This window comes from Rhinoderma darwinii, chromosome 9 (assembly GCF_050947455.1).
Source record: "Rhinoderma darwinii isolate aRhiDar2 chromosome 9, aRhiDar2.hap1, whole genome shotgun sequence".
NCBI classification, from domain to species: domain Eukaryota; kingdom Metazoa; phylum Chordata; class Amphibia; order Anura; family Rhinodermatidae; genus Rhinoderma; species Rhinoderma darwinii.
The window spans coordinates 106,238,568-106,258,441 of record NC_134695.1 but is presented as its reverse complement, the minus strand read 5'-3'; the positions used below and the strand labels follow the sequence as shown (position 1 = coordinate 106,258,441).

Genomic DNA, 19,874 nt, shown 5'->3' with positions numbered 1-19,874 from the left:
CTCACGCGGAGGAAAAATCACGGACATGTCAGCACGGCCCCATAGACACATATAGGTCCGTGCAACGCGTGTGCAAATCACGCGCGTTTTTCCCGTTCGTCTGAATAAAGCCTAAATCTATGGCTCCTATACAAACCATACCAACCCTACAGCTGTGTCAAAGCCTCATTCACACAACAGTATTTAATGTCCTTATTAGTTCTTTATTAGGGAGAAACTGAATACAGAGCTGATGTTACTGCCAACATGCAGCATATATTAGCATGGTCTGTACTAGTACCATATTTTCCAGAAACAGTCAGTAGGGCCTAAAAAATACTCTTGCTAATTTTATCCACATTTATTTACATACTCATGGCTTGGCAGCAGGAGAAAATATGGCGTTAAGCGGTTTCCCCATCAAGGCCGTCCATTTTTAAAGGCAGACCTGTTGACCGTCCACTGAGCAACCTGACTCCATAAACTGAAACCCCCTGTGAAAATTCTTGGTGGCCGCTACAGCAGAAATGCAGCATTACATGGTCACGGGGGGAGCTCCAGAGAGGTATCCGTGGCTCTCCACTCTGGCGAATATATTTTTGGGGGGAGTTGAGCCCCTCTGACGTCTATATGCCATCATAGGGCACATAGAAGGTTGTCCTTTTCAATACAAAAAAAAAAACAAACAAAAAACAAACAAAAGACATTTCAAACATTGAAAGAACAGAGCTAAAAAAAATAATACTATGGACATAAATATGAATAAAACAATCAGCACATGTAAGTTTCGTTATTTGGGCAGAACTGCACGGAGTGTCGTGGTAACAAACCTCCCCAATTAGGTTATTAACTAGATGCCCTCAGTGAATCCAGCCAGCTGATGCTACAAGAGCTCCTGTAATACCCAAAATGGAAGTCCGGGGGCCAACAAGCGGGTACAGTAGCACCTCCGTTTGGTTTCAATTGGGGTATCTATTAAGAACGGTGTCACCAGACAAGATTTAAATCTACTTTTCAGTAAGTGCTGTGTTCCCTTCATTTGGCTAAACATTGTCATCATTTAGAACTTTTGACAATGAATAAAAAGCATTATTTTTGTATGTGAAATATCCGGATTTATTTTTACCTTAAACCAAAATATATATATTTTTGCCTGTAAAGCAGCCCAGCTGTCACTGTGGTAAATGTCTTTGTAGATCTAAAAGGAAACCTGTCACGATGAAAAATACTGTCCAATCTGCGGGCAGCATGCTATAGGGACAGGGAACGGTGCAGATTGATGTATATTTTTGAGGGAAAAGATTCAGTAGAACTTGTAATTTATCCATTTAAACCTCTGCTTATTCTGGGCTTTGGATTACAGTGGGCGGTCCTACTCAATGATTGACAGCCTCCCCTGTAGGAATGTGTATGCAGATCTAGCTGTCAATCACTGAGTAGCACCGCCCACTGGACTCCTAAGCCCAGAATAAGCAGAGGTTGAAATAGATAATATAAAAGTTCTACTGCATCTTTTCCACAAAAAAAAAAATATTAAATAAATCTCTCAATCTGCTCAGCTCCTCCTGCTTTATAACATGCTGGCCGCAGATTCAACGGCATTTTCAACTTTCCCTTTAATGGTTGGATTACGGTTTAACTTAATTCATAGGTTTGCTGCATGTTCTTGGGTGTGAGAATTTTCACTGCCACCAGGAGTTAAAGTATCTGCATGTGCAGATGAAGCAAAACTAAGATTGCAATTCAGCACAACTGAGGATTATGTTTTTGGGAGTTTTACAAAGGACCGCAAAGTCAGCTGTGCTACACCTGTATGTGAAATTACTGATAAGTACATTCCCACCCACTCCACGATCATATAGATGTGTAGAATTAGCGGCAGCTCCAGCTTACAGGCTCCAAGTACATCATGGTCACTTATTTTTCTTGCAAGCAATTAGGCCCTAAAACCAGAAATGTAATTGAGAGCACATTAGATCACTCATTATAAGGGTATGTGCACACACACTAATTACGTCCGTAATGGACGGACGTATTTCGGCCGCAAGTACCGGACCGAACACAGTGCAGGGAGCCGGGCTCCTAGCATCATCGTTATGTACGATGCTAGGAGTCCCTGCCTCGCTGCAGGACAACTGTCCCGTACTGAAAACATGATTACAGTACGGGACAGTTGTCCTGCAGCGAGGCAGGGACTCCCAGCATCGTACATAACTATGATGCTAGGAACCCGGCTCCCTGCACTGTGTTCGGTCCGGTACTTGCGGCCGAAATACATCCGTCAATTACGGACGGAATTAGTGTGTGTGCACATACCCTAACACAAAGATTGGAAAGACGAGCAATCCGTCTTCAGTAAAAGAACCTGCCACCCTACGACAAACAACTAAAAAACATACATATACAAGGACAGACAACTAGATTTAAGAACATGTCGAAGTCTATATACAAGCGGAGTCCAATGAGACACGGGTCGGTCACTCCACCAGCAGGTCAAATCTCTCGGCTTCTTCAAATTGTGCATTCATGCTTGCCGCCCACTCATCCAAAACAGATACCTGTAAACCAGGAAGAAAAAAAAAAGAATATTTTTTGTGTGATTTTATTATTTTACTGATCTAATATAATAAATACTGTAGGACATTACGCAGGCTCGATATACCAATAATCTGATCCGTTTATTGTGGACAGTTGCTTATAGGCCATGTAAACATTTGAGGTCTTTTTTTATTTAATGTATCTATTTTGACATATTAAACATCTTTTTTTTTTTTACAAATTGGCCTCCTGTGTGCCTCTGACAGCCTAGGTTACCCCAATACCGGTTTAAATCTAAATTTCTGCCCATAAGCACCGATCGTCGATATTACAATTTGATTGGCGCTCATTTAAGGGCCCTTTTATACAGCCTGATGCAAATCGTATTAATGATCGCTCGGTCCCTATACACGGAGAGATAAGCGAACGACAAAAGATGATTTGCTCATTTGCTTGCGAATTGCCGACATGTTTACACTGCCAATAATTGGGAACAAGCGTTCGATTGGATGATTGTTCGGCCGATTATTGGCCAATCTAACTGCTGTTGGGTGGGCACTTCCTGGTTCTGACGTCTGCGAAGAGAACTGTGCCCGCAGAAGTCCCCAAGATGCCAAGCGTGTGTTCTCCTTATCACATTCGGCAGCTCAGCCAATCAAACTTATAGAGCGCCTGCCATAACGTCCTGCTTTATCGTAGAACTCGTAGCCAGCGTCTGTAATTGCTGGCTACGGATTCCCCTAGACAACGAGCATACACCGCACAAGTGATGTCTACATTTACAGGAGGAGAGATGGAGGAATTCGGGAAGAAAGCTGAAGAACGCTACTATTAGGCCTTATTCACACGGACGTGTTCGTTTTGCGCGTGAAAAGAACGGTGCGTTTTGCGCGCGCAAAAGGTCCGTGTGGCATCAGCATGTGGTGCGTGGCTGTGTGATTTTCGTGCAGCCGCCATCATTAGGACACGTGGTATTTTTCCGTTTTCATTTATTTTACTACTGTAGCGCGAATCATGAGCGTCACCCGGAAGCGCTTCCGTGTGCCACGCACAATTTGCACCCACCCATTGACTTCAATGGGTGCGTGCTGCGCGAAACACGGGCAAGTATAGGACATGTCGCGAGTTTTACACAGCGCACATACGCTGCGTGAAAATAACTGACAGTCTGAACGGCCCCATTCACTAACACAGGTCCGCGCCACGCGAGTGAAAATCACGCGCTTATCACGGACGTAGAACACGTTCGTGTGAATAAGGCTTTAAGGGGGAAGTTCTATTAGAAAAATACTTATAATAATAAGCAATCTACAGAAATGTCTAGAACTTTACAGGTACACTTTAAACAATCCCCTGGAGAATATAAGGGCCAGAAGACTCTTAGGTTTCAAATGAGAACAGAATCAAAGCCCTAGGTGCAATATTTGGGGCGCAGCGTGTGCGTGTATAGGGGGAAAAACTGCATGTGACAGCAGCAAGAACGCGGCCCGGCGCTGATCTCTCTCCTGTACAGCCCCCAGTGACAACGAAATTATAATAATATAACACTTCAACAAAGTTCCTGGCTGAAAGAGAACAACAATGTATATAATCAGCAGCGTATTATACTGCGGGCAGCCGTCATCGATCACACACAAAGCAAAAACTAGCGTAGTCCAATAATGGATTGCTGCTCTTGGCACTCTTCCTGGTCAGAGGAAGATCAAACTCCATTAATACAACTTACATCTATAATCATTCACTGGAGGATAAAAGCAGATTTGCCCTGCATGGTGCAGAACGCCACATATACATTCTCGCTACACACATTACAATCTCCGACACGGAGATTATTGCAACTCAACTGCAGAGAGCTTTCAAATACGCAGAAGTACTCAATGTTTTGCTTTAAAGAGACTGTCACCACATTATAAGTGCCCTGTCTCCTATATAAGGAGATCGGCGCTGTAATGTAGGTGACAGTAATGCATTTTATTTAGAAAAACAATCTATTTTTAGATTTATGCTAATGAGTTTCTTACTGCCAAAGTGGGCGTGTTTTTACTTTAGACCAAAGTGGGCGTGTTTTTACTTTAGACCAAGTGGGCGTGTTTTTACTTTAGACCAAGTGGGCGTGTTTTTACTTTAGACCAAGTGGGCGTGTTTTTACTTTAGACCAAGTGGGCGTGTTTTTACTTTAGACCAAGTGGGCGTGTTTTTACTTTAGACCAAGTGGGCGTGTTTTTACTTTAGACCAAGTGGGCGTGTTTTTACTTTAGACCAAGTGGGCGTGTTTTTACTTTAGACCAAGTGGGCGTGTTTTTACTTTAGACCAAGTGGGCGTGTTTTTACTTTAGACCAAGTGGGCGTGTTTTTACTTTAGACCAAGTGGGCGTGTTTTTACTTTAGACCAAGTGGGCGTGTTTTTACTTTAGACCAAGTGGGCGTGTTTTTACTTTAGACCAAGTGGGCGTGTTTTTACTTTAGACCAAGTGGGCGTGTTTTTACTTTAGACCAAGTGGGCGTGTTTTTACTTTAGACCAAGTGGGCGTGTTTTTACTTTAGACCAAGTGGGCGTGTTTTTACTTTAGACCAAGTGGGCGTGTTTTTACTTTAGACCAAGTGGGCGTGTTTTTACTTTAGACCAAGTGGGCGTGTTTTTACTTTAGACCAAGTGGGCGTGTTTTTACTTTAGACCAAGTGGGCGTGTTTTTACTTTAGACCAAGTGGGCGTGTTTTTACTTTAGACCAAGTGGGCGTGTTTTTACTTTAGACCAAGTGGGCGTGTTTTTACTTTAGACCAAGTGGGTGTGTTTTTACTTTAGACCAAGTGGGCGTGTTTTTACTTTAGACCAAGTGGGCGTGTTTTTACTTTAGACCAAGTGGGCGTTGTACAGAGGAGTGTATGACGCTGACCAATCAGTGACCAATCAGCGTCATGCACTTCTCTCCATTCATTTACACTGCACTAGCGATATAGTTATATCGCTATGTGAAGAACACTAACATTACTACAGTGTCCTGATAACGAATATACATCACTACCAGCCTGGACGTGATGTTTATTCAGAATCCTGACACTTCTGAATCTTTTCTGCGATATTCCAGCAAGGCAAGCGTAATCTCGTTTGAAATGACAGGTTACATTGTAATCTCACGAGATTACGCGTGGCTTGCTGGAATCTCACAGAAAAGATTCAGAAGTGTCAGGATTCGGAATACACATCCCGTCCAGGCTTGTAGTGATGTATATTCGTTATCAGGACACTACAGTAATGTTAGTGTTTGTGTATGTAGCTGCACATAACGATATAGCTATATCGCTATCTGATGTGTAAATGAATGGAGAGAAGTGCATGCCGCTGATTGGCCACTGATTGGTCAGCGTCATACACTCCTCTGTACAACGCCCACTTGGTCTAAAGTAAAACACGCATATTATATTATAAGAGATAGGGCACTTATAATGTGGTGACAGAGCCTCTTTAATAGACAACTGGGCGTGTTTTTACTTTTTACCAACTGGATGTTGTACAGAGGAGTGTATGAGGCTGACCAATCAGTGACCAATCAGCGTCATACACTTCTCATTGTTCCAGCCCATTGTTAGGGGGGATTCACACGAGCGTGTATTCGGTCCGTGCGGGCCGCGTGGTTTTCACGCGGCACGCATGGACCAATACAAGTCTATGGGGCAGTACAGACAGTCCGTGCTTTTTGCGCAGCGTTTGTCTGCTGCGCAAAAAGCGCGACAGGTTCAATAACTCTGCGTATTTCGCGCATCACGCACCCATTGAAGTCAATGGGTGCGTGAAAATCACGCGCACCACACGGAAGCACTTCCGTGGGACGAGCGTGATTCGCGCAACAGCAGTGAAAAGGATGAATGAAAACCGAAAAGCACCACGTGCTTTTCTGTTTCCGAACATCCAAACGGAGTGTCTTTGCGATGAGCGAAGCCGGACAAGCGTACCGAACTTCACCGGGTTCGGCCAAACTCGTTTTGGCCGATCCCGGCAAAAAAATTATCGGTACGCGACGTCAGGAGATAGTCACTGTCCATGGTGCTGAAAGAGTTAAACTGTTTCAGCACCATGGACAGTGACTTGCGATCCCAAAATACATTAACCTGTAAAAAAAAAACGAAGTTCTAACTTACCGATTACTCCTGTCTCCTTCCTGCAGTCCGACCTCCCGGGATGACACTTCAGTTCAAGTGACAGCTCCAGCCAATCACAGGCCAAGCACAGGCTGCAGCCAATCACAGGCTGCAGCGGTCACTTGGACTGCTGCGTCATCCAGGGAGGTGGGGCCCGATGTCAAGAGAGGCGCGTCACCAAGGACGCGTCACCAAGGACGCGTCACCAAGGACGCGTCACCAAGGCAACGGCCGGGAAGTTCTCGGTAAGTAGGAACTTTATCTTTTTTTTTTACAGGTTTTTCGCTGTTGTGTTCGGCATTCACTGTCGAGGGTGCTGAAAGATTTAGCTCTTTCAGCACCTTGGACAGTGACGGGCGTTGACAAGCCTCATCTCTATGATGCCGGCTGCGCGAAAATCACGCAGCCGCGCATCAGACACGCATGACACACGCAGCTGTCAAATGGTTTTTGCGCTCGCAAAACGCTGCGTTGTTTGCGCGCGCAAAAACGCAACGTTCGTGTGAATCTCCCCTTACAGTGTGATTGTGCAAGACACTGATTGGTCACTGATTGGTCAGCGTCATACACTCCTCTGTACAACACCCAGTTGGTAAAAAGTAAAAACACGCCCAGTTGTCTATTAAGAAACTAATTAGCATAAATATAAACTAACTTGCTAAAAAATGATCGTTTTTCAAAATAAAACCCACTTCTGTACATTACAGTGCCGATCAGATTATGTAAGAGATAGGGCACTTATAATCTGGTGACAGAGCCTCTTTAAACTGCCCCCTCTAACCAAGCCACCAGTTTTTCTACAGCTAGATGATGTGATAATGAAGGAGGGCAATAAAGACTAAAACTCAGTTCTTTTAAACGAAGCAATGATCATTTAGTATGTGGACGAACGATTGTTGCCAACTAATCTATTGGCTGCGTAAAAGATTAGACCAGCCGATGATTCCAGCAGACGCTCGTTCACCGGCTGATCCTTGCCCTGTTTACACAAGGTAATGATTGAGAACGAGCGTTCATATGAACGCCCGATCATTAACCCATGTAAAAGGGCCTTAACCCTTTCAAGACCGAGCTCATTTTGACCTTCATGACCAGCCCCATTTTCTCAAATCTGACATGTGTCAATTTATGTGTTAATAACTCTGGAATGCTTTTGCCTATCCAAGCAATTCCGAGATTGTTTTCTCGTGACATATTGTACTTTATGTTAGTGGAAAAATTTGATCAATAAATTCATTGCTTATTTGTGAAAAAACACCAAAATTTAGAGAAAATTTGCAAAAATTATGATTCTCATTTTAAATGTATCTGCTTGTAAAACAGATAGTAATACCACACAAAATAGTTACTATTTTACATATTCCATATGTCTACTTTATATTTGCATTGTTTTTTGAACATTATTTTATTTTTCTAGGACGTTACAAGACTTAGAACTTTAGCAGCAATTTCTCACATTTTCAAGAAAATTTCAAAAGGCTATTTTTACAGGGGCCAGTTCAGTTCTGAAGTGGCTTTGAGGGCCTTATGTACTAGATAGACCCCATAAATCACCCCATATTAAAAACTGCACCCCTCAGAGTATTCAAAACCGCATTCAGAAAGTTTCTTAACCCTTTAGGCGCTTCACAGGAATTAAAGCAAAGTAGAGGTGAAATTTACAAATTTTATTTTTTTTGCTGAAATTCATTTGTAATACATTTTTTTCTGTACCACAGAAGGTTTTATCAGAAAAATGCAACTCAATATTTATTGCCCAGATTCTGCAGTTTATAGAAATATCCCACATGTGGCCCTAGTGTGCTAATTTACTGAAACACCGGCCTCAGAAGCAAAAGAGCACCTAGAGGATTTTGGGGCCTCCTTTTTTTAGAATATATTTTAGGCACCATGTCAGGTTTGAAGAGGTCTTGTTGTGCCAAAACAGTGGAAATCCCACAAAAGTGAGACGGTTTTGGAAACTACACACCTCAAGGAATTTATCTAGGGGTATAATGAGCATCTTGACCCCACAGGTCTTTTGCTATATTTATTGGAGTTTGTCTGTGAAAGTGAAAATCTACTTTTTTTCTGAAAAAATATATATAAAAATTAAAAAAAATGAATATTTGCAAAGATTAAGAAGCACCCCAAAACTTGTAAAGCTACTTCTCCCGATTACGCCAATACCCCATATGTGGTACTAAACTGCTGTTTGGACCCACGGCAGAGCTCAGAAGGGAAGGAACGCCATTTGGATTTTGAAGCGCAGATTTTGCTGGATTGGTTTTCAGTGCCATGTCGCGTTTGCAACGCCCTGGAGGGAGCAAAGCGGTGGAAACCCCCCAAAACTGACCCCATTTTGAAGACTACACCCCTCAAGGAATTTTTTTTAGGGATATAGTTAGCATTTTGACCCCACAGTTTTTTTGCTGAATTTAGTGGAATTAGGCCGTGAAAATGAAAATCTACTTTTTTCTGAAAAAACATAGAAAGGTTTAATTTTTACAATGAATAAAAGTAGAAAAATCACCCCAAAATTTGTAAAGCAATTTGTCCTGATTACAGCAATACGCCATATGTGGTAATAAACGGCTGTTTGGACCCACGGCAGGACTCAGAAGGGAAGGAACAATATTTGGCTTTTGGAGCTCAAATTTAGCTGGAATGGTTTTTGGGTGTCATGTCGCATATGCAAAGCCCCTGAGGTACCAAAACAGTGGAAACCTCCCAAAAGTCCCTTTAGGGGACTGGAACGAGCGATTAGGTCGCTGGTACAATACACTGCAATACTAATGTATTGCAATATAATGTCATTTTACAGGCTCCTGTAACAGCGCGATCGCTGTTCCTGTCCATTAGTCCCGGGTGTCAGCTGTAATACACAGCGGACACCTGCAGAATATGGAGTGGTCGCAGCGCGTGAGCCCGCTCCATATATAACCCCTCGCACCACGACATGCTATTAAGTCGTGGTGCGTGAAGGCGTTAATGCGCAGCGGATGGTGCAAATTGAAAATTACAATTTTCCACTGATATGCCATTTTAATGCACAATACGTTGTGCCCAGTTTGTGCCACTGAAGACAAATACCTCATACAATGTTGAGCGGGTTCTCCCGGATATAAAATATCATATAGGTGGACGTAAGCTGGTGTTTGAGCACGCTGTGGGGCTCAGAAGGGAGGGAACGCCATTTGGCTTTTGGAGCGAGGATTTTGCTTGGTAACTGTTCTGTTTGGGGTTTTGCTGGTATTTCAGTTTATGATGTGGGGGTATGTGTGAATTGGGCAGAGTACATCAGGACATAAGAGGGTATAATAATGGGGTACATAAATAATAATCCGCAGATATGTGGCCGGTGTCGCACTGATAAATGGTCGCCCGATCTCATCCGCTTTTGGAACACTCTGCACATTTTGCAGAGCCAGAACTGTTTTATTTTTTTCTCCAACGGAGCCGTGCGAGGTCTTATTTGTTACGTTACAATCTGTACTTTTCATTGGTACCATTTTAGGGTACATGTGATTTTTTTATCACTTTTTATTAGATTTTTTTGGCAGCGCTGCTCTGAGACACCCGGATCGCGCTTTTAACACCCACCGTGAATTCACGTCGGCACTGCACAGAGCCCAGCAAGTGCCGACGTGAATAAACAGTGGGCGGTCGGGAAGCGGTTAAAGGAGAGTTCACACATAGCGGATTTTGCTTCAAGCCTGCGTATTTTCAGATTTTTTTTCCCTATACATTGAAGGGGCGAAATTTGCAGCTTTTCCACAGCATAATAAGCATGCTGAGGATTTGAAGATCTGCAGCATCTTCATATTTTTGCCAAGTGTGAGTGGTGTTTTCAAAACCATATCCACAAGTGCAGTACTGCGAGTTCCCACAGATTTGTGGTGCAAAATCCACACCGCATTTCGACCTCGTCCGAATCTGGCCTTAGACTTCATGCACACAATTGTATTTAGGGTTGTCACGATACCAAACTTTTGACTTCGATACCGATACTTAGTGTAGTATTGCGACACTATACCAAAACGATACTTTGCCAACAAAAAATTTTTTTTTTTTAAAAAAAGTTCTTCCATTTTCTGATGTGAGGCGCGTGGTGTGATGAATTTTGAACCTCCATGTGCCTCACATTAATAGTAATTAACCCCATCATGTTCCTCAGTCAATGGACAACATTGGGTTAATGTGTGAGGTACACGATGGTGTGAATTACTGTTAATGTGAGGCTCATGGAGGTTCAAAATTCATAAGACCTCGTGCCTCACATTAATAAGTGAAAGAAAGCAGTTTTTATTTTATTATTTTAACAGCATAAACATCATAAATGACGCTGTGCGGGTTATTGTGGTCGTATTATGTACACAATGTGAATTTATGTATGGAGACTTATTTTAATGTTTATTGTAAAAAGCGTGTGCATTTTTTAAAAAATTTTCACTTTTCTATTTTTAAACTTTGAAGAGTCTCTGTCACCAGATTATAAGTGCCCTGTCTCCTACATAATCTGATCGGCGCTGGAATGTAGATTACAGCAGTGGTTTTTATTTTGAAAAAAGATCATTTTTGAGCAAGTTATGAGCTAGTTTAGATTTATGCTAACGAGTTTCTTAAAGACCAACTGGGCGTGTTTTTACTTTTGACCAACTGGGTGTTGTACAGGAGTGTATGACGCTGACCAATCAGTGACCAATCAGCGTCATACACTTCTCATTGTTCCAGCCCGGCTTCTTTCACTGCACAATCACACTGTTCTGTGGATCATGCTGGGCTGGAACAATGAGAAGTGTATGACGCTGATTGGTCACTGATTGGTCAGCGTCATACACTCCTCTGTACAACACCCAGTTGGTCAAAAGTAAAAACACGCCCAGTTGGTCTTTAAGAAACTAATTAGCATAAATCTAAAATCGCTCATAACTGGCTCAAAAATAATTGTTTTTCAAAATAAAAACCACTGCTGTAATCTACATTACAGCACCGATCAGATTACGTAGGAGACAGGGCACTTATAATGTGGTGACAGAGCCGCTTTAATGTACTGGCATATCTATATGGGCGGCAGTGCCGACACTGAAGACAGAACAGCTTAATATCGAAATACATGAATTAACGATACTGAACCGTTTGAGGGTGCACGGCATCGAAATAGTACCGATATTTCAACGCATTGTGCAACCCTTATTGTATTATAGTGATCCATATTACTACTCCCATTAAAATCTTCTGTATCTCGGATTTCTTAAGGAGGTTTTTTTATCATAATCATACAAAACCTATGAGGGAAACCGTGGTGGAATGTTCCGTTGTATGCTGTATTACAATAGTATTCCCCCCTAGAAGCTTTACTTCTATGGGATAATATGGCACCTCATAGGACATGCAGAATAGTAATATGAACACATCTTATATTGATACAGAAGCTCTAAAAAAAAAAAAAAAAAAATCCACCCCACTTACCCCCAAAAAAAAAAAATAAAAAAAAAAAAAAAAATGATTACATGGTTACCTCAATATGTGGAACTTTACGTTTCCTCCGTTTCTGTTTGGCTAGAACCACGCCAGGGATGTTGTGATCCGGCTCTTGCACAGAGAACTTCACTGCTGTTCTATTTGAACTTTCATTGAATGTCTCTTTAATTTTCTCACTAACTTTCTTGTTCTCCACATCCTCTTCTGAGCTTAAAAGTTTATCAAACCCAAAAAGCGACCTCCGCCCCGGTTTTGATTCGAGGTTTGGGGTAGAGGTATCTGATGATTCGGTGCTTTTGGTAGGACTATACAGAAATGAGCTACCATTCAGGGACGTCTCGAACCTGCTATAGGAGCGCCGCACTTTTTGAGACATCACTTTTTGTCGGTCGTCCTCGGTCGGTAACGGAGGTATATTTAGAGGAATGGGAGATAGGATGTCTATTTTGGAGGTTGTGGATTGGTCTGGTACAACTTTCGCAATATCTTGCGACTTCTCAAGTACTGAATTTTCTTTTCCTGCATTTGGTGAAATCTGTAAAGGAATAATACGTTTTAACGACATTACTTCATAGTCTATAATGGGCCGCGATTATTTAAAGACAAAATCAAGTAAAGCTGGTCAAGCACAGAAAATAGCGGCGATCCAAACGATCATTTGATCAGAACCTATCCTTCCCCGTAAAAATGCACCAAGCCCGATAAAAGGAGCAGAGGCTTTAATCCGTGGCCTGACAAAAATCAAGGAAAACTTTTGCGTGAAAGAACCACTGCCCGTTCTAGTGATCAGAAGAGGAATCAGTGCCCAAACAAACACCATACTACCCTATGTGCCAAATCCCTATGCTATGACCTGTCATATTGACTTGAAAACGGGTTAAAAAAATAAAAAAAAAATCATAGGAGGCCATCTATGAAAATTGGGGCAAATAACAAAAACAATGTTGACAGGTTGAACTTGATGGACCTGTGTCTTTTTTCAACCTATGCAACTATGCTCATCACAACCACTCTAATATATTTCGTTTTATTTTCCTAAGGCGAACATGACCAACACACCCTTATTTCTTGAAGGGAATGTGTCGCTAGAAAATATATATATATTTTTTTTGTTAAAAAGTTAGTGTATACATGATTAGACATTGTTCTAATTTTTTCACGAGTCAGGAAATATTATAAATTAGATTCTAATTTATAACATTTCCATGTGCTGGTCACTAGAGGGAGCAATTCCCAAAATTGCAGCATTGGCATGTGGTAAAGCAACCTCATTGCTTTACACTGCAAAATTTGAAAAGAAACACTCGCTCTAGTGTCCTCACACAATCCCCCCTCCTTTATCCTGGCTAGTGCAAGGATAAAGGAGGGGGTTGAATGTTCAAACATCCTACACTGTGTGCCGCCATTTTCTGAGCGAATGCACTGTGTAGGAGGATTACATACAGTGTAATCACACACGAAAACACGAACATACACAAAAATAACTTAGCTGCTCCTGCCGCCGCTGCACCCTCCGGTCCGTCTGCTCGCTTCTGAACACACGTCCGGAAGTAGTTATCTTACTGTCCGGCCACGGCTTCCGGTCCACAAGAAAATGACGCCGGATGTCATTCGGCCGAAGACCTTCCATTTGGACTGTGTGGGAGCGGCGCATGCGCCGTTCCCACACAGACGACGTACACCACAGTGAATGCGGCTCCCTTTCGCATTGTCTATGGGGATGTATGTGCCATATTCCATCTCTGTATGTGTCGTTAATCGACACATACAGAGATGAAAAAAAAAAAATGGCAGCCCCCAAAGTGAAGTAAAAGTTAGAAAAAAAAACACAAATAAAATTTTTTTTTTTTAAATAAAACACTAAAAGCAAATTGATGTAAAAAAATTTTTTCCCGCGACACCCGTCCTTTAACAACTTTTCCTATATACCTCCCTATCTAGACAATCGCCTTTTTAAAGCGGAGTACCTAGAAATTTTCTATTACACGGCACCCATCAATTGAATGTGCGATCATGTAATACACAAGTGCTCCAGAATGGGAAACGCTCTTAGAAGTGGCTCTCTGCCTGGAACAATAGAGCAGGGATTTAAACCGGGGACCCCCTCAATGTCGTCTATGTGCCCTAAGGCCTTGTTCACACAGCGTGTACTTGATGTGTTTTACATGCCCGAAAAATGTGTACAAAAACGCATGCTTTAGGCTGGGTTCACACGACCTATTTTCAGGCGTAAACGAGGCGTATTATGCCTCGATTTACGCCTGAAAATAGGGCTACAATACGTCGGCAAACATCTGCCCATTCATTTGAATGGGTTTGCCGACGTACTGTGCAGACGACCTGTTATTTACGCGTCGTCGTTTGACAGCTGTCAAACGATGACGCGTAAAATGACTGCCTTGTCAAAGAAGTGCGGGACACTTATATACATTATATGCGGGACACTTATATACATTATATGCGGGACACTTCTATACATTATATGCGGGACACTTCTATACATTATATGCGGGACACTTCTATACATTATATGCGGGACACTTCTATACATTATATGCGGGACACTTCTATACATTATATGCGGGACACTTCTATACATTATATGCGGGACACTTCTATACATTATATGCAGGGACACTTCTATACATTATATGCAGGGACACTTCTATACATTATATGCGGGACACTTCTATACATTATATGCGGGACACTTCTTTGCCACGTAATTTGAGCTGTTCTTCATTGAACTCAATGAAGCACAGCTCAAGATTTACGAGCGTCTCAGACGGCTCGCAAAATGCGAGGAGGAGCATTTACGTGTGAAACGAGGCAGCTGTTAACAGTCTGTCTTTTCACACGTAAATGCCTCTCATCGTGTGAACATACCCTTAAGCTTCCCATTGACATCAATGGGAAAACGCATTGTAGTGCATATGATGGGCTTAAAAAACGTGTCGTGTAAAAAAAATAAGATGCGTCAGGTCAATTCTTGGCACGTAAAAACAAAACGCCTAATTCCCATAGTCAATGGGAGTCCTAATTATGCTCCCCAAAAAAACACTGAAAACGCATAGAAAAAACCGCCGGAAACGCCATTTTGCAAAAACGGAAGCATTTCTCACGCGTTTACACCTCAGTTTTTTTTTTAGGGCCGTGTGAACAAGGCCTAATAGGGCTGTGAAAAGCTATTCATTTCAATGGCTGCTTTACCACTGCCTATTAGATATTAGGGGGTCGCACACAACTTTCATTACTCCGGGTACTCTATTTTGGTAAAGTAATTGAACTTACCCTTGAACTTCTCCTAGGAGCTGCAGCCACATTTAAAACCTAAAATTGAAAGAAAATTTGTAAAATCAATCAATCAGGGTCTTGACCAAATCATTTCTTATGAGAGGGATTTCGTGCAGTCCCATGTAACGCAGGGTTTTTACGGTGATCTGACTGCTGCCGCCATTCACAGATTAGTTTTAGCTGTATACTAGTGGTGTGGCTGTCAATACCAGTATGTGTGGCCATAGCCTACGAGCGTGTACACACAGGATGGTAGCAGCTCCCCCGGGCGTTATATTCAGGATTAGTTGTAGTTGAGATACTTACTTTTGGGGTGGACTGAGGTGCAGCCATTACGGTGCTGGGCTGGGCTGAAATGGAGCAATCACTAGGTTGTTCTACAGTGGATGTAGAATTAGGCTGAGATTCAGCAGAGACCAGTGCAGCCTAAAAAATAAAGAGGCGGCCATTGTACAAATAATATTTATACACAATAGACATATACAACGTAAAGTTACAAATCTACGAGGCTCACTGCTAACCTAATAAAAGCTGTGTGACTAACCAGGACCCTGCTCTGGGCGGATGGGGTCCAACAGATTGACACAGGGGCACCTTTGGTTGGCTGATGTGGAATGATCTTGTAAAGCTGGCCTCACTCACTCACGCACGCACTCACTCACGCGGTACATAGATGTAAGCTGTTGGGACCAGCACCAACTGAGGAGGTAATACTTACCAGGGTTTTACGAGGCATGATTTTCTTAGCAGTGACAGATCGTTTTATTACTGGTGTAGGCATCTGAAATAAAGGAGCACGCTATTGGTGACAAGAACATTTACAAATGGACTTAAAAAGTAACTCCTCTCTTAAAACCTTTGATAAGTCATAGTGACTCGCCGGGAGTTTTAGTTGGTGGGAGTCCGAGCACAGAGACCCCCATCGATCGCCGAAATGAAGGGGCAGAAGCGCTCAGCCAAGCGTTCTGCCTTTTCAACTCTAATGGTATAACTTCGGCTCTTTTCGGAAAGCATGAGTTTGCCGAAGACCGGCTCATAGACTTCTCAGAGTCCTTCTTCAGCTAACCCTGCCTCTTCGAGGAGAGCGGAGACGAGACAAAAGTTATACCATTACAGTCCACGGGCACATCGCTTAGCAGGGGCACTTCTGTCCCTTCCTCTCAGTAATCGGTGGTGGTCTCAGCACCAGGAGCCCCACCGATTAACACTTCTGACATATCCGTATGACAGGTCAATAGTTTTATAAAAAGGGAAGTTACTATTTAGAGGAATTTAAGGGGAATCTTTTCTCCAAAAATCGTGACCATCTAATACACGGCAGCAGTTTGATTTGGAGGGGATAGGTTATCGCCAGGGGCACTGCCAGCAGCTACACAATCATCACCAGGGGTTCAAGCAGCCAGATCTCTAGTGATCATCTCACCAACGGGGAAGCTGCCTAACAAAAGGAGGTTATTGTGACCGGACAGCCAATATAATAAAGGTCTGCCTTTTTACTTTATGTATCCTGCTGGTGGTATTAAAATATCAATACTGTATATACAGAACAGACCCCATATTTGCGGAAATCAACAGCTTTCTTAAACTCTGGCTTGGTCGACATCCCGCAGATTGGGATATGTCATAAGGTCTCACGCACACGATGCGGTTTTCTTTAGCGTCCCATCCGTTGTTTTTGCGCATAGCATACTGAACCTTTAATCTTTTAGGGTATGTTCACACGGCCTATTTACGGACGTAATTCGGGCGTTTTTGCCCCGAATTACGTCTGAAAATAGCGCCTCAATAGCGCTGACAAACATCTGCCCATTGAAAGCAATGGGCAGACGTTTGTCTGTTCACACGAGGCGTATATTTACGCGCCGCTGTCAAATGACGGCGCGTAAATAGACGCCCGCGTAGAAGAAGTGACCTGTCACTTCTTTGGCCGTAATTGGAGCCGTTATTCATTGATTCCAATGAATAGCAGCGCTAATTACGGCCGTAACTGACGCGGCGCTCAAGCGCCTGCACATGCCGGTACGGCTGAAATTACGGGGATGTTTTCAGGCTGAAACATCCCCGTAATTTCAGCCGTTACGGACCCCCGCCGTGTGAACATACCCTTACAGGGCCACGCACACCTGTTTTTTGGGCGATCTGTGTCTCCGTTCCGCAAATTACAGACAAGTTCTGTTCTTTTCCGTATTGGCAGGCTGTCACACCCATTGTAGTGTACGGGTCCACAATAAACGGACAGCACACGAAAGCCACTAGCTTCCGTGTTTTACGATCCGCAAAACAGAAATGGTTGTGTGCATAATGACTTACAAGCCAGCTCCGGTGGCATCTGGCAAATGCACAGATAAAGCCGAGGCCAGTATACTCCTCTTCACTGCGCAGGCACCGGAGAGGTCTTGTAATGCCGAATCCCGTGCAAGACAGGACTGCATGACTCCTCAGGAGACCGGGACCGCCCACAAGACTCTTACCTGGTCATTTACATACAGCGCACGCTGTAGTATAAGTTCTTTTGTATACATAAAGCCAAAACGGACACTTGACAGGGGCAGGTTTAGAAACCTATTCCCCAGCAGTATAACGACACAGTCTGGTTTAATGGCTGAAATTCTAGTGACGGGTTTCCTTTGAGGGAACTCAATGATCCACTGGCGCCACCGGGAAGCCCACACAGAAAATAAGTAACTTGTCATTGCCTTAAACATACCAGACTGTCTGCAGATTTGCTGGAAGACGCAGAATTTCTCTGGGATCGTCTGACAGGTGGAGAAGCGATGCCTGCGGGGTCAAAAGAGCGAACATTTAACATCAGACTCGAAGTCGATATATTCGGCATGGGGGTAACAACTTTAAGTATATTTGGCCTGTGTATAAAATACAGGATTTATTAAGCCAAACTGTACAAAGGTATAAGCCCGGACCTACAGATTTGTTGGTTTTTAAAGGGAACAAAAGCAACTATCAGTCGAGTAAATGAAAACCTCTAAGGGTAAAGGCAAGCCGCGAAACCTGGATCAAAGAAGTTTGGCAAAACCATCAAAAGATCTCAACTGGGCACTGGAATGCTTTGCCCCTTTCCACGATAAGCTTCATTGGACCCCTTTAAAGGTGAGGAATCGCTGGCACTATCGGAATCCATAACGGCAGAGGTCAGTATCGTAGCGATGCAAGACCAGCTATCTGCATACGTCACTCAGAGGTAAAGCAGCCGCCATCTCAGAGACCCGAAACTACACACCGGGGCGCAGTTCAATTAAAGGAGTTATCAGGAATTTTATGACAATTAAAAAAAATAAAAAAACACAAGAAACGTTAGGAAGTTTTGTGTTTTTTAAAAAAAAATAAAATAAAAAATTCTAATAGGTTTTACCATCTCTAGATTTTTCCTCTGTCCCCCACTGCTGGTATCGGTGCAGCAGCGAGTGATGTAACATAGCGCCATGGCCTCCGGACAACACCGTCACTAGAGGTTACATCATTATGGGCAGAACGTCGCTGCGGCCTGGTCGGAATAGTCGCGGCGTAGTACAAGCAGGGGACGGTTTGGATGATTCGTTATTGAGGTTATTTTTTTTATCCAGGATTTTTCTTTTTAACACTCCCAGATCCCCGACACCCCATATAACATTTATAATGTCTTCTACAAGGATGCAAAGTTCTCAGATGCAACAACTACCACGATGAGGTCATAACCAGGCTGTGTAAAGGGCCAATCACACGAGTAGATAATCGGTCAGCTACGAACGCCAACGAGAGCGTGAACGATAAGATGCTCATCACGTGGAAAATTAAAGCAAAAATAAAAGCAGTCGTTAATCGCTACGATATGTAACAGGTCAATAGACAATATGTAAAATTGGCGTACACTACAGGTGTGAACGCGAGCGACATTCAGTTAAGCGACCAATCAATCTAAGCGATTATTTACAGTCAACACTTTACGTAGATGCACGTCTAGACTCAGGTCGCTTACACTGATCACATCGGCGGTCGCTTATACAAATGTCGCCATATCTGAGTGACACTCACTGTCATTTCCCCAGGTGACCGTGCCTCGGCTGCCGCCTCTTCTCTCCCGAGCAGACATGGTGGCGGCCCCAGGTCTCAGCAATGCTTTCTCCTCGGGGTATATGATGACTGTACAGCACTGCTGGGGAATAATAGACGACGTATAACATCCCTCTGTATACAGCGTATTATACGAGATTACATAACCCAGCGCTGCAGACCTCTCCCAGGACGTAGCTTCTCTCCTCCTAATAATCCGGGGACCTTATCAAATATCCTCCCGCATTGTACAGATCTGTGGATTAATAGGTCTCCGATCATCCGACAAACATCGCACCATCCGGAATCTCCCCCGCCGATGAGCTCGGAAGAAATGGTTCAAATGTCCCGCGCCCGCCCTGCTGCCGGAACAGGAAATGACTCCACGACATTCCGTCCGCCGCCATATTGCATG

General features: G+C 43.2%; 1 protein-coding gene across 2 annotated transcripts; it reads right to left on the bottom strand.

The window, feature by feature from the left end:
- Positions 1–2,248: 2,248 nt before the first annotated feature.
- CDCA5 (cell division cycle associated 5) lies at positions 2,249–19,856 on the bottom strand. 2 transcript variants are annotated; one of them, XM_075838729.1, is made up of 8 exons: positions 19,642–19,856; positions 19,442–19,562; positions 18,120–18,190; positions 16,131–16,193; positions 15,719–15,838; positions 15,410–15,448; positions 12,156–12,653; positions 2,249–2,537 (listed from the first exon to the last, which is right to left on the bottom strand). In XM_075838729.1, the coding sequence occupies exons 2-8, from the start codon at positions 19,497–19,499 to the stop codon at positions 2,457–2,459; spliced, it is 930 nt and encodes a 309-aa protein (XP_075694844.1). In that variant the 5' UTR covers positions 19,500–19,562; positions 19,642–19,856; the 3' UTR covers positions 2,249–2,456. The 2 variants fall into 2 exon arrangements, with proteins under 2 accessions (XP_075694844.1, XP_075694845.1); XM_075838730.1 differs by having other exon boundaries at positions 19,442–19,559.
- Between the last annotated feature and the right edge of the window lie 18 nt (positions 19,857–19,874).